The sequence below is a fragment of the Harpia harpyja genome, chromosome 1, assembly GCF_026419915.1.
Source record: "Harpia harpyja isolate bHarHar1 chromosome 1, bHarHar1 primary haplotype, whole genome shotgun sequence".
Classification (NCBI taxonomy): domain Eukaryota; kingdom Metazoa; phylum Chordata; class Aves; order Accipitriformes; family Accipitridae; genus Harpia; species Harpia harpyja.
In genome coordinates, this window is record NC_068940.1 from 71,585,700 (window position 1) to 71,598,632 (window position 12,933).

At 35.8% G+C, this 12,933-nt stretch overlaps 1 protein-coding gene and 1 long non-coding RNA gene across 5 annotated transcripts in view; both read left to right on the plus strand.

The window, feature by feature from the left end:
* The window catches only part of SKAP2 (src kinase associated phosphoprotein 2), a 123,035-nt gene that overhangs the window by 9,059 nt on the left and 101,043 nt on the right, over positions 1-12,933 (plus strand). For 2 of the 3 annotated variants that reach the window (XM_052799558.1, XM_052799568.1), the window contains exons 2-3: positions 2,096-2,201; positions 4,581-4,606. The exons of the other annotated variant lie outside the window; for it this stretch is intronic. In XM_052799558.1, the coding sequence (XP_052655518.1) occupies positions 2,096-2,201; positions 4,581-4,606 (132 nt within the window). The remainder of the gene's footprint in view (positions 1-2,095; positions 2,202-4,580; positions 4,607-12,933) is intronic. 3 annotated transcript variants of the gene reach the window in all.
* On the plus strand, positions 9,855-12,826 carry LOC128147195 (uncharacterized). Of its 2 annotated transcripts, none has more exons than XR_008236959.1 (2): positions 9,855-10,024; positions 10,700-12,826. It is a non-coding gene; the product is annotated as an uncharacterized LOC128147195 (long non-coding RNA). The 2 variants fall into 2 exon arrangements; XR_008236960.1 differs by having other exon boundaries at positions 11,157-12,826.

Below are 12,933 nucleotides of genomic sequence, written 5' to 3' on the forward strand. Positions count from 1 at the left end.
GGTGTCCAAAGATTACTGTGCAAGCATTGCTCCTTACTTATAAATGTGAATAATTCCCTAAGCTTTCGCATATTGCTGCCTAGGTAGAACTTTGAAGCTGCTATCTAATTTTTGAAATAAATATGTAAAAGTATGAAGGAACAAATATTTAATCGGCCTGTCCCTCCCAGAGTGAAAGGTTGATCTGTACTGGAAAATCCTGTTGGGTTTCATTGAGAGGAAAAAACGTTGATGGTTTTGTTTTTTGCCCTCAGTAGTAAAAGTATCACTTTTTTTGGCCTCAGTTTTGTGGTTGGTCAATGTCTTTGGATTGCGTGGGTCCTTATTTGCCTGATCGATCGGCAATTCCAATAATTGGAATCTATGAAGATGTACAAATTTTCTGTGCATTAGGACAAAATGTTTCTAGAGATGTTTGGTGTACAGCTACTGGCTGTTAGGGGTGTGTCTGGAGGATTCGTTAATACACGTTAAGTGCCTTTCCTTCTGTCCTTTTAAAGAAGGAATGTCATGGAACTGAGTATGGGTCTCCCTCCTGCAGGACTTCTTTGGAAAATGTAATGGGGAAGGTTCTCTGTCTTATGGGGAGGGGGAACAATATTATTCTTCAGAACTCTAAAATACTTCAAAAAAAAAAAACCAAAATAAGATTTTTGCCACACTTTGTGAAGGCAGCAATCTAAATAATAATCTGGTAAATTATTTTTAAAGAACAACATCTTTGTAATAGCTATACTAGTGTTCTCAAAGAGTAACTTCTGACTTAATTTGTTTTCTTGCAGCCTGTAATATAAATTGGGATGTGTTTCTGTTTAACTTCTGTTTTATAAAGAAAAAAGCAGGCAATTAAGGTTTTTAAGTTAGGAAATCTGCAGTAAATATTCATTTAATATTGTTTTAAAATGTAAACTTTTGCATGCAAACTTTTGAGTACTTCATTGGCAGTTTTGTATTTCTTTATGAAAATGGAATGTCTCATCTGATTTGAAAAGTTACAGGACTAAAATAATACTATCCATATCTATTTGCATCTACACATATTGAGCCAAAGTGTGTGTGTATGTATATATATATGTGTGTGTGTGTATGGAGGAGTGGGCAGGCACCATGTGGGGGTGTTTGTTACTTACGTATGCTTTCCCTTATTCAGTGAACAGTTATTATCCACACAGCTGAGAAATTTAAGATGCAGGATTTTTTGGTCATATTTCTACTTCGCAGTTTTCAGGATAATCGTCTGTTGACTGGTAACTATAAGAAACTTTTAGAGTTAAGTTTTTACAATTGTTTTTGTTAATCAAGAAAACATACTACTGGAGGAGTTATACTCCCCCAAATTCTCAGTCACTGCATTGTTTTTATCCTATGGAATGGATATTTACTGTATTACAAAGAACCATGGTAACTTTTGTGGAATGCTTTGATTCTACATGACTATATAAATGTATCTTCTGTATAAGAATTAAAAATTACAGTGCAGGTTAGAGCCTTAGTTTGTGATTCTACAAGTGCAGGTATGCTTAACTTCAAGTACACGCTTGAACTTGACTCCTTCGATATGGTTATTGTGCCTACCTAATTGTTTGCAGGATTAAGGCTTTGGATATGAACTTTTAGTCAGGTAGGGAGTTCTGAGACAATGTGAGAACATTTGAAAATAATGTAATCAGTAAGTGGCCTGTATTAGTAGCTGGGTAGGTGTTACTGCTGAAGTAATGAATTACTCAACCATTTTTGTAACTTGGACTTCTGAAATAACATGGCAGTAATAGGTGCATAAAAGCTATTTCCATGTTTTAGCTTTATCCCTTACTTTAGGTGATGGAAATTAATTGTTATAGTACTGCAATTTATTAGGACTTATGTGGCATAATTAAGTGAGCAAGAATCAAATGTCACCATAGGATTTGCTGTGCTAAGCATAAGTAGATCAGAGAACAAATGTATCCCATTTACAATCTGAAATGTCCGTTAACTACTCTGTATGTAGGCTTGAAAATAATTTTCTCAGTTTTTTCACAGTCATATCAGGACAAGCTCGTTACAGCAGTATTTATCTTTTTTTGAGGTGGTTTTTTTTTTCTTCTTTATTTAGACGTTGACACATTTATTTCCCAAACGCTAAAGGGAGAAAATCTATCCAGGAAAGCAAAAGAAAAAAGGGAAGTTCTTCTTAAGAAGATAAAAGATGTTAAGGCAAGGTAAGTGAGCTTCATGGCTTTAATATATTGTGAAGTAACTTACTGATAACTTAAGTTTTTACAATCTTTTAATAACAGTTAACAATTAAAAATCTGTCTAGGTCCTGATTTTGTCAAATATCTGCATGGGTTCAAGTCTTTATATCTCTTGAAGCTGCTACAATTTAGTAAAAAATGGGAACATAAGTATTTGTCCCATTTGAATTGCTGTAATATTCTGAACCCTGATTGCAAGCTGGTTGGGTGGAGCTTGCCTTCACCTCTGCTTTGGTAAGATTCATTAAAATACGAGAAATATAATGCATTGAGAATATGAATGAGCTTCCTGTCACCATACTCAGATGGTGTAAAACAGCATAATTCAATGTTAAGTTTGCTTTGCTGTATATTCTGTTGTTTAACTCTGTAATAGAAGATTGAAACATAACTGGAAACTATTTATAGATCATAAGTTTGTTTCAGCAGTGTTAAAATAGTGAAGTACTATGACAGGCCAAGTAGAGGGCTGTGGTTTGTTCTTTGTTTTGTTTTTTTTAAATATCGGGTATGATTTGAGACTCTGTTCTATTGTTTTAATTTCAGTCAAACAATTCAGCTAAAGAGATTTGGCTGTAGTTTTATTTGCACTACAAAATTTTCTTTGCAAAATCTCTTTTCTTACAACTCTAATCAACTAGGATATAATCTAGTACTTGCTGTTTTTTTCCCATTGTTATTTCCAAAGTGTTTTTTCTACTGATCAGTCCTGTATGATGTCTCCTAACCTTTCCTTTGATGACACGCTCCTGCCTCTATGGCAACTTGTTTACAGTTTCAAAGACAGCACAATCATCTGGTGAGGGCATCATTCTCTATATCACACTTAACTGCAGGAAGACATGAGATGTGTCCCAAAATCTTGTGATTGAAGATTTGTGTGCTTTTGATACAGACTGTAAATGCTTAGAGGAGAATAATAATAATAATATTTTATATACATATATGTATTTTTTTTTTTAAGGAACCAGGATTTTCTTTGTTTTCTTTGTGCTTTCCCTTTTGGGTTATTGAGCTCACTGGGACTATACAGATGACTTGCAGATACAGTCAGATACTGACTTTTTTCTTCAGTATTAGGACTCAACTATGTTTTTTTTGGATGATGAAATATCAAAGGAGGGAACCTGCAGCTATAAGCACAGTTGACACTGAATCCTTTGCTATTCACTTACGTGACCCCATGATTTCATGTCTTATTTTAATTTCTAATTCCTTCCTTGTCTCGTGTAATATTATTCACTGTTAACAGCGTTTTGCTTTTCATTCAGGCTACAAAATAAATGCACAGTAGTCGTCTTTGATTTTCACATCCCACATATCGGGCTGTGCCTGTTACTGCCACTTGCTATGCAGAATTTCTGAGCTTTGGCCTTTTATTTCTGTTTGCATTTCTCAGTTTCTTATCCCTAGACCCTTCCTTTCTCTCCTGCTCATTACTTGTAAGCATCTCCTTACTGACTAACCTGATACATGCACTACTGCTTATTGTCTGTAAAGATGGTCTTGCCAGCTGCGTTTTATTTGCTGGTTATTTCTGGTGAAATCCTCTTCTTTTCACATAAACTCTAGTCCATGCATGCTTCTTGAGATGTTATTTTACATAACTCTCCTGATTATTTATCTTCATACATCAAACTGTATCCTATGATTATTTTTGTTTTTGAAATACCAAGATTTATCTCTGAAGAAACAGTATTTTTTCCCTCTGGGATGACAGCAGAATTTTTTTTTTTTTTTTTTTAAGGCATTAAATAAGTTGAGATCTCTTATTTGACAATTTTTTTTTTTTAATTTAGGCATGCATGAACTTTTTAATTTCTAGTTAATAATTAATACTTTTTCATTTGGATTTCATAAATTAGTGCAACTAAAACCACTATTTGTGGATTTTTTCCAGCTGACCTACTGTGTTATTTTTAAAGTATGCTTAGTGGCTATTACGTGTACACAAAACTTTTTGAAATATATCAACATCTGAAATTATATATAACATTTAGAACTTACTGAAATATATTAATATTTATTACTAAAATTAAAGATGCTTTTGTATGTTTAAGATACCTGAGTAGATGTATATTCCTAGAAAAGGCTGCTCTGAGTTTGGTTTTGTTCAAGTCTTCCTTGAAGTGACTGGGGATTCTCTCAACTGCAAAGGTAAAAGAAAAACTGACTGAATATTGTAGCCAAAAATAAAGACTTTAAAATTAAGGAAAACTTGCAGTGCTAAGTTTCAACTACAAAGCTTGTTGAAAACTAGTAATTGTTCTATGCTATGTTCTAGTACTGTGGATTTGCAAGCGTGCATTGATTGCTTTATGTTGTTTCTTCTTCTTTTTGCAGTTATCCTCAAGAATTCCAGGATAAAGGTAAATCTCGTGCTGCCTTTTTTCTTTCTCTCCGCCCCCCCCCGCGGTGTATTTTTGCCCACCGACAGACTCTCGGTGGCATAAGCAGAAGATGCTGGTTGTTGCAGTACTCAGCTGTGCCCGGGTTGCCTTTCAAGGCCGAGGGGGCTGGCTCCCCCTGCTGAGGAACGCAGGGAAAAGCTTCCCTGTTGCAAAGTTCTCGCTAAACCATCGCTCAAAGCTAGGTCCCATTCCCTTCATTAAACACATCTGAGAACGCTTACTGATGAAAAGATTAGTTTAGAAATATAGCTCAGAATTTAATATAAATGGAGCTTGTTATGTCTGGCTTAATTAGCAATAGCGTAGCATTGCAAAAGACCATGTGGTGCAGACTTTTTGTTTTTTGGTTTTTTTTTTTTCAGAGGAAGTGTATGCAAAGCAGCCTGCTTAGGAGATAAAATTTGAGTAGGCATAACTTATTTCAGCCTTTTTTCTTAACATTGCAAAAGTCTTCAATTCCATAGTGATGTTTCTTTAACCTTTTAATAGGATCATCTAGTGGCAATATGATATTGGCTTTCGATCCACACTGAATGAACGTTCTCATAGTGCAGCAGGAGCTCAGGCCTTTAGTTGCAGAGGAGATGATTTAGTGTGCGAGTAATGAAAACTGAAGTGTGGGTTATCTATTGTCTTCTAGTGGAGTTAAAACAAAGCTGCAGAGCTCAGTTTAGAGAAGACTGAGGAGTTTGTTGCTACAGTGTTCTGCTCTGTAACTAAACCTGGAAGGGCTCTTATTTCCATGATGCTAATGCTTGAGGTCATGACCTGTAGCCTGTGGATGCTGGTATGAGGGTCACAGTGCGAGGTCAAAAAAGCCTATGCAAAGCTTCACTTTTTGCAGTGTTTGAAGAACTGTCCGTTTCTGGACAAGGAGGTTCAAATGTGTAGGCTACAGCGTGCCTCCTGATAAAGTGAAAATATGTAAGTTGTATTAGGCAAGTAATGTTATAACAAGGCACAACAAGTTCCTACATTTCTTATCCCTGTTTAAATCAAGTTATATAGCCATAACAGTTCAACTGAAAGAGAAAATACAACTTGAAACTTCCCAAAGATTGCCAAGATTTTGTAAACTTGAACTGTGTGGTTATTTAAAATTTGTATTAAAATAATTTGCTATTTTTTTTATATTGCACCTCGGCGCCCTTACTGAAGTTAAAATGTGGTTTCCCTCCTCACTGTCCAACAGAACTAAGGGTAGGAAAGTCAAATGTTATTTTATTACGAAAATGACTAACATGAAATTAGGTGGGATGGTTGTTTCATTGCAAATGCATCTGACTTTCTGCAGAGCATGTTTTTGCAGATTTAAAAACTTTCTGAGGCTATGACTATCTAATAAACATGAGAGTTGTCTATAGAGAACAAAGTTTGCATTTACTGGTGTGCTTTTTTTGAAGGTTGCAAAAATTGTAGTCTATTTACTTTCTTCATTGACAATTTGATTCAGAATTTCTTTTCCGATTCAACAAATTATTAATAAAGATGAGATTTATCTCCAGAAAAATGGATGATTTAATTGGTATAGTCTGTAATTGTTACGGTATAACTTGCTTTGATTTCTGTGAAAATTGTATTAAGTCTTATTCTTTTTACTAGTGTGCATTTTATTCTTAAGAAGGATATATTGCTTTGTTTTTAATTCTCATGATGTGTCTTTTTTGTTCAAATCAGAACTATGTACAGATGGTGAAGCTTGCGAATGCTGACACTTTAGTTTTCTTTCAGTATTTATCAATAAAACGAGAGGGCTCTAAAGTTATACCATTGTTTTCTGCAAGCAAGGATAAATTTCTCCAAATTCATGTGCATTTACGTGCACGAATGTGAAAAATTCACGAGAAATGGGAGCCTGCACTTACTTGCAAAATATTTGAGGGAATGCGGTTCAGTGGTATGGGTTGTTGGTATAATTTCCAGAGATCAAGAAGTGTGTGCTAAACTTTATTTGGTTGTGTCATTCCTCAGGCCTGTACAAATTAGGAGTGAGTTGTGTAGGTGTAGAACAAAGGACCCACATGGAGGTAAGCAGTCAGATTCTTGGCCAGCTACTAGTGTAACAAAGCAGTGGCAGCAGCTGAGTGAGGTCAACTTTTGTGCCCATTCATACCTCTGTGCACACCTAGACATTCAAAAAATGGAAAATTTGATAAAAGATTAAAAACTGAGGTGGCAGTGATGGTCAGACATTTTCCTGATCCTCCCCCCTCCAGAAAAAGAAGAAATATCCTGAAATATAAGGTGAAAAAGGAGAATATCTTTTAGGAAAAAAGAAGAGGTGGAAGCAGAAATGTGGAAACTGCACTGAGACAAACTAGGAAGAATAAAAATTACTGTGCACGTTTAAAATTCGTATTTGCTGTTCCTTGTTTTGTGGTAGCAGTTACTCCATTTTTTAATGCAAATAAAATAATCTTTGTTGTAGCTGAAAGGGAAGGTAAAGAATGATTCATACTATGTGCCATATTATCATGGTATAGTAATTCTCATACTACATTAATTATCATACTATATCAGCTGTTTTCAAGAACCTTGTGAGTTGTGACCTGTCATCCTTCCAGAGGCATCCAGAAGAATCTTTTGCAGGTTGAAAGAAGTGGACTAACACTTTCAAAATTCATACATTTCCTGTATAATGTAATGAAACTTGACTCTGGTCTCTCAAACAGCAGCTACTTCAGCTTGTGAGTTTTTCCACAGGTATGCTTTGTGGGCATCAGCTTGTCACTCCACTCTCTTTCACCGTTGCATGTTCTTGAAGTTCCACTGCCTTTGCATGTGGTGGCTATTCAGTTTGACCAAGGTATTGTATGTGAGCTCTTGTTGTAAGGGCTTTGGCCGCTAGCATACAGAATCTTACCTTCCATAAAGATAAGGCAAGGAGGTTTAAAAGAAGAATAAAAAAAAATTGAAGAGCATGCGCACAAGTAGAACCAGGCTCCTTAAAACCAAAATCATCTGTGTGCATATCATTAACTTTCAGAAAGTGCATACATACTTCTTTGCAACTTCTTTGCAAGACTGATGGACTTTCTTGCATCCTCTTAAAAAGCAGCCGCCTTATATTGTCTGTCAGGTCAGTAAATATGCTGGCAAAAGCATCTTTTGTGTCTACACACTGAAAAAATGAAGCTTGTTAGGGGAAGTGGGTATACCTGAAAATTAAAGACACTAAATTCATTGTACAGGAAAATATTTAATTCTCATGTGTGATGTGTTATCTGATTTTACACTGACTCTTACAGTTAAGTATAATGTTGATTTATGGACAAAGAAAGTGCATGTTGTTCTTATGACCCAAAATGTACAGTTATATTAATATTCAAACCACTAATCTTTCCACAAATTTTGTTTTTATTTATCGAGTTAAGTTATTAAACACTTATTATATTTATTTTATTCTTAAACTAAGGAACTCAGTAGAAATGTCTTTTTCTCTTAGACACTGCTGCTTTTTTTTCTTTTCATTTGAAATATTTGACTCTTCATCTAAGCAGTTTAAGCAAAATGAAAAAGCCATAGTCACACTCAAAGTGACCTGTTCTAGATCTTAGAATTGGGAAGGAGCTTGAAAACTAAGATAATTTTCATACAAATTGGATTCATTTTTTATAAGACTAGTATTCCACTAAGGATATAAAAGTCTGGACTTTGTCAAAGATTCTGAGTTAATACAGTTTTTGGCATTTCTCTGTTTTGAGATTAATGGAATCAATACCATGGCTGCCAAAATGTTTAGTTAAAAGAACCTTTTTTTCAATTTATGCTAAAAATAGTGCTAAAATTGGCAGAAGCACTATAAACCCTAGAAACTGTATTTGTGTTTGAAGGTCACTTGCCATCTGTTCTTTGCATTTATTTTAGTAAAATATATATTTTTAAGCACTTTTCACAAAAGATTTTGGCTCAGTGTTGAAAGCGAGACACCAAAAGTACTAGCCAAATTGAGTCATAATATGGGAATTTGCAGAACAAGTTCCCCATAAAGCACTCAGTGCACCTTATATCTGATCTGCAGCACACGACTTTGGCACTATTTATGCAGAAAACTATGATATGACATTTGCTAACTACCACTTTTCAGTCTGATAAAAACTGATGAAGGTCCACTTTCACTTTCATTTCAGTGTAATATAATAGAAGATAAATGTGTGTCTCTAGAGCATTGGTGTTCTTCTCTATGTAATTAGTGAGAGCACCTGTAGGAAACCTTTTAAATGACTCAGATGCCTCTTTGGCTCTTGGCAGAGCAGCGGGTGTCTGGAGCCTGAGACATCTGCGTCCTGGAAATAGTCAAGCTGATAGAGTAGCACTATATGCAAAGGCTTTGTATTTTCTAGGTTGGTTTTTTTTTGTTTTTTTTTTTCCTGTTTTGTGTGGAGGTGAGATTTCCTCTATATACTCTGTTTTTCAGGAAGTAGCAGCAGGTAGGAGTCTTTTTGGACTTGAGAAAGGGCGGCAGTAGCTTGTAGTCATCAGAGCAGTATGTGGATGCGACTTCTGTGATTTAACACGCTTGAGCTTTCAGTCAGGAGCATAAATACATCGTTAGTATTTAACCATAAACGGGAAGGATATGGCTTAGTTGTTACACAGTCCTTTGAGGATCATCATGATGTATTTCTGGAGACACCATCGGATGCGTTAGAAGTGTGCCAAATATCACTCTATCCTGGAAGTCTGGAGGGTTTCATGGTAGGCAAGTCACTGTGTTGTCCTTTTCAGCTACATGCAGCTGTTAACCTCTGAAGTGTCTGTGCCAAGTGCAGTTTCAAGCAGCACAAGATACAGCCACCAGTGCAGCACAAAATGGCCTTATCCTGATGTGCATCATCAGAACAAGAGGAAATTCAGCATGTAAAAGTTGTGTTGCTTTTCTTCCTTGAAGCGTATTTGCTTACAAACCTAACGCTGTTTCAGTATTGTTTTAACAAATAGCTGCTAAAGAATTCCTACTTGACCTTTAAAAACCAAGCCGTTAAAACCCATCATGTTAATATGAGACTCTAGAAGACTCTTCAGGAATGAGTGTGTTGGAGCAGATTGCATGGCAAAGCATACCTTGAGAAAGTAGCTGTCAGGAGAATCCAGTCTTGCAAGATGACTGGTGGATTGGATCAGTAGCATCTTCTTAAAAAATCAGCCGCAGCTATCAAGGGACTAAAGTGTATCTGTGCCAGCTTGAAAGCAGAAGCACTTGTGGAAAACCGTGTAGAGAGAACCTTACATTGATCTGCTTGATGGCTTCATCCAGTCCTTTGGTGAGTTCTTACCACAGCAGAGATTGGACAGGAGGAAGTGATTTCAACCTGCTGTGACTTGGGACCTTCTGAAATGGCAAGAAGCAGGGTGTTCTGACCTGCATGTCTTTTTGTGAGTTGTTTTATTTCTCTTATATTTGAGCAATTTTAATGCATCACTCTGTCTAGACTTTTTTAGAAATAAATTGAAAGTGTTTAGTGATCTGAGGATGCGAGCTAGCAAGTCTTTCAGAGGCATTGGCTGAAACATCTTGCTCTTTTTTAGATTTAGTGATGGAAGCAGTATCTTTAATGCTTAGGAGTTCATTACTATAATCACACTATTGCAGAAGAAAATGAATTCTTGGGGGAAAAAAGTCTGGATTTTTTTTTTTTTTAACTGGATTCATATAAAGTAATATGGTCCTGTTCATTATATTCAGCTTGTACCAACTAAATCTGTTGGAAATCTTCAGAACAGGGGGCAGGGACTGAAGTGCAGCCCTTGTTACAATGAGGAGAGTTTGGTTTATGCTCCATTCCTGATGTGGTACACTTACCCTTTGGTATGCATTATTTCCTAAATCAATAAATAAGCTGTAATGGAAAAGGTAGCATTTAATAAGGAAAGACATTGTATGGGCTTTTTTTACAGATAACATAAAATATTGATTCTGCTATGAAACCTGTAAGAGGTTAGTTTAAATTGCAGAAGCTGGAGAATAGGATCAGTTCATATACATATTTCTGTTATTGTTATAACTGTTAACTAGCTACTGTTAATTAAACTTTTTTTTTCAACTTCCAGATAAATCATGTGGTATTCTGGGGAAACAAGAAACTATATTAATGAGCATCAACTCCTTAATTATCCTCGTGACTACATAACAGGGACACATTCATGTCATTTCTTTGTGCAATAACTTTTGCAAAGAAGTATTTTTAAACTGATCATTAATTTTATGACCACAGAAATGAGATGCAAAATTTATGCTGTTGTCATTGGCACAGGTTCAAGGCACTACTGACATTATGTGTGATTGTAATGGAATGGCTGCCAACTAATGAGTCTATAGACATTTTGTTTGAGCATGCTTTGCTTTTAGATGTCTGATTAGGCAGTAATGCTTTCAATTATGCCTGCAAATTGTATTGGATACATTTACCTGATGCCCATTGTTGCTTTGTAGTTCGGTTTTCTATTACATAAATGCAAGTTGAATGCTTTTCTTTAATTTATTGATGCTTTTTGGGTGTATTTTTAGGTACTTGGCACCTGAAGAGAGGAGTAGTGGCTTGTGCTGCTCAACACTGACTCCTCTGACTGTTCAAGGAGTAACACACGTAGTTTCGAATGCAGTTCTATCTAGGCTTCCTCAGTAGGTGGAATATAAACTGCAGTGCAACACCTTGATGGAGGACCATGTAAAGTGGAGAAAGGGCAGAGATTATTCTGAGTGGGAATGCAGGAGACCTCACAGAATCAACCGGAAGCCTCTCTATGAACTGTCAGGAGCAATATCCTTATATATTAATAGCATGCGCTCCTGAGGTGTCTTTCAACCCTGCCAGAATTAGGAGGCAAAACCCCAAGGTTGATACTAGCACGTAGTCATTTTTTTATGTAAGCACATAAAAACGCTGTGAAATGTTGCCTGTTAAAGCTCCAGAGGACATTGAGTCAGCTGTCCTATCAAAATGCTTGCAGTTCTTCTGTACAAATTAGATGATTTAAGGATTGCATTTCAGTGTATAATATAAATTTACAAATACATTTATTTACTCTAAAATAAAAAAATGGAAGATTTTTAGTTTAATCTAGTCCTGCAGGGCTACAGGTTGCTTGTACCTCTATTTAGTGTCTGTGACCTATTCTCCACATTTTTCACAGAAAAGTGTGGGTACCTAAATGTAGTATTGTGTGACATAGGATTTATATATTTGTTCTGATTTGTCTGTCTTAGTGAGGCTTTTTTTCATAGAGGTCTTCAAGCCTTTATTTAGGATTTAACATCTAGAGAATGCTTTGAAGACTATAAACTCTCTAAAACCACTGAGTATGTAATTTCTTTCTTCATAATACCTCAACATTTTTTTTTTTTGGTTGTTTTGTTTTAAGAGCATTTTGAATTTGGATGTTGTAGACTTAGAACAGATACTTGTTTTATTGTAAATCTACATTCAGTGTGCCAATGTTTTTTTGTTGTTTCAAATACAGTATATACCTGGGATAGGTACGTGGTGTGCCCTAAATATGTATGTATGTATTAAAAAGCCCCTTGTTTCTAGATCATCTGGCTTTTATATGAATGCAAAGCACAAAGGTTCACTGAATTTGAAATCCTAAGCATAATTAGAAAATAGTAGTATTGTGACTTAAGGGAAGAGCAAGGTAACAGTGCATCTATGCAAACTTACGTAAGAAATCGCAACTTCTCTGAAAGAGATTATGTATTGTTGAGTGGGGCAAAATTCTCTGAAGATGTTCTTTCTACGTATGTACTTGCCTATTTGTCATCCACAAGTGCTACTTATTTAGATATACTTAGGCTTACTCTTACTATTCAGCCCATGAATTTTGAGTGCTGTGCTGTGGTGTTTGTGGAAATGTTTTCCTCTAGAAATACAGCCTAGTATTTTAAATTTACGCTGGCACCTTCATGAAGGTTAAATGATAGTACGTTTATGCATAGCTGATATGAGGACATTTTTGACGGACAACCAGGGCTTATACATACACTTGCTCTCTCTACAGACACACATACACGCGCACACACATATATATGTATGTGTATACATATATTCTATGCATTCTAGTACTAGTAAAAGTTTAGGATGGGAACTTTGGATACTGTATAGGTTGTGAATATCATGTCTGCTCTTTTTATATGGAGTCAATTCTCTAATAAAGATATATATATAGGCAGATGGGCAATTGGTCTCTGGCATGTAAGTGTGAAAGATGATCATGCTGGTTGTAAATATGGCATAATATTTTCTGTTCATGTGCTATCTGCTCTCTGGTTTTCTGTTTGGAGGAAG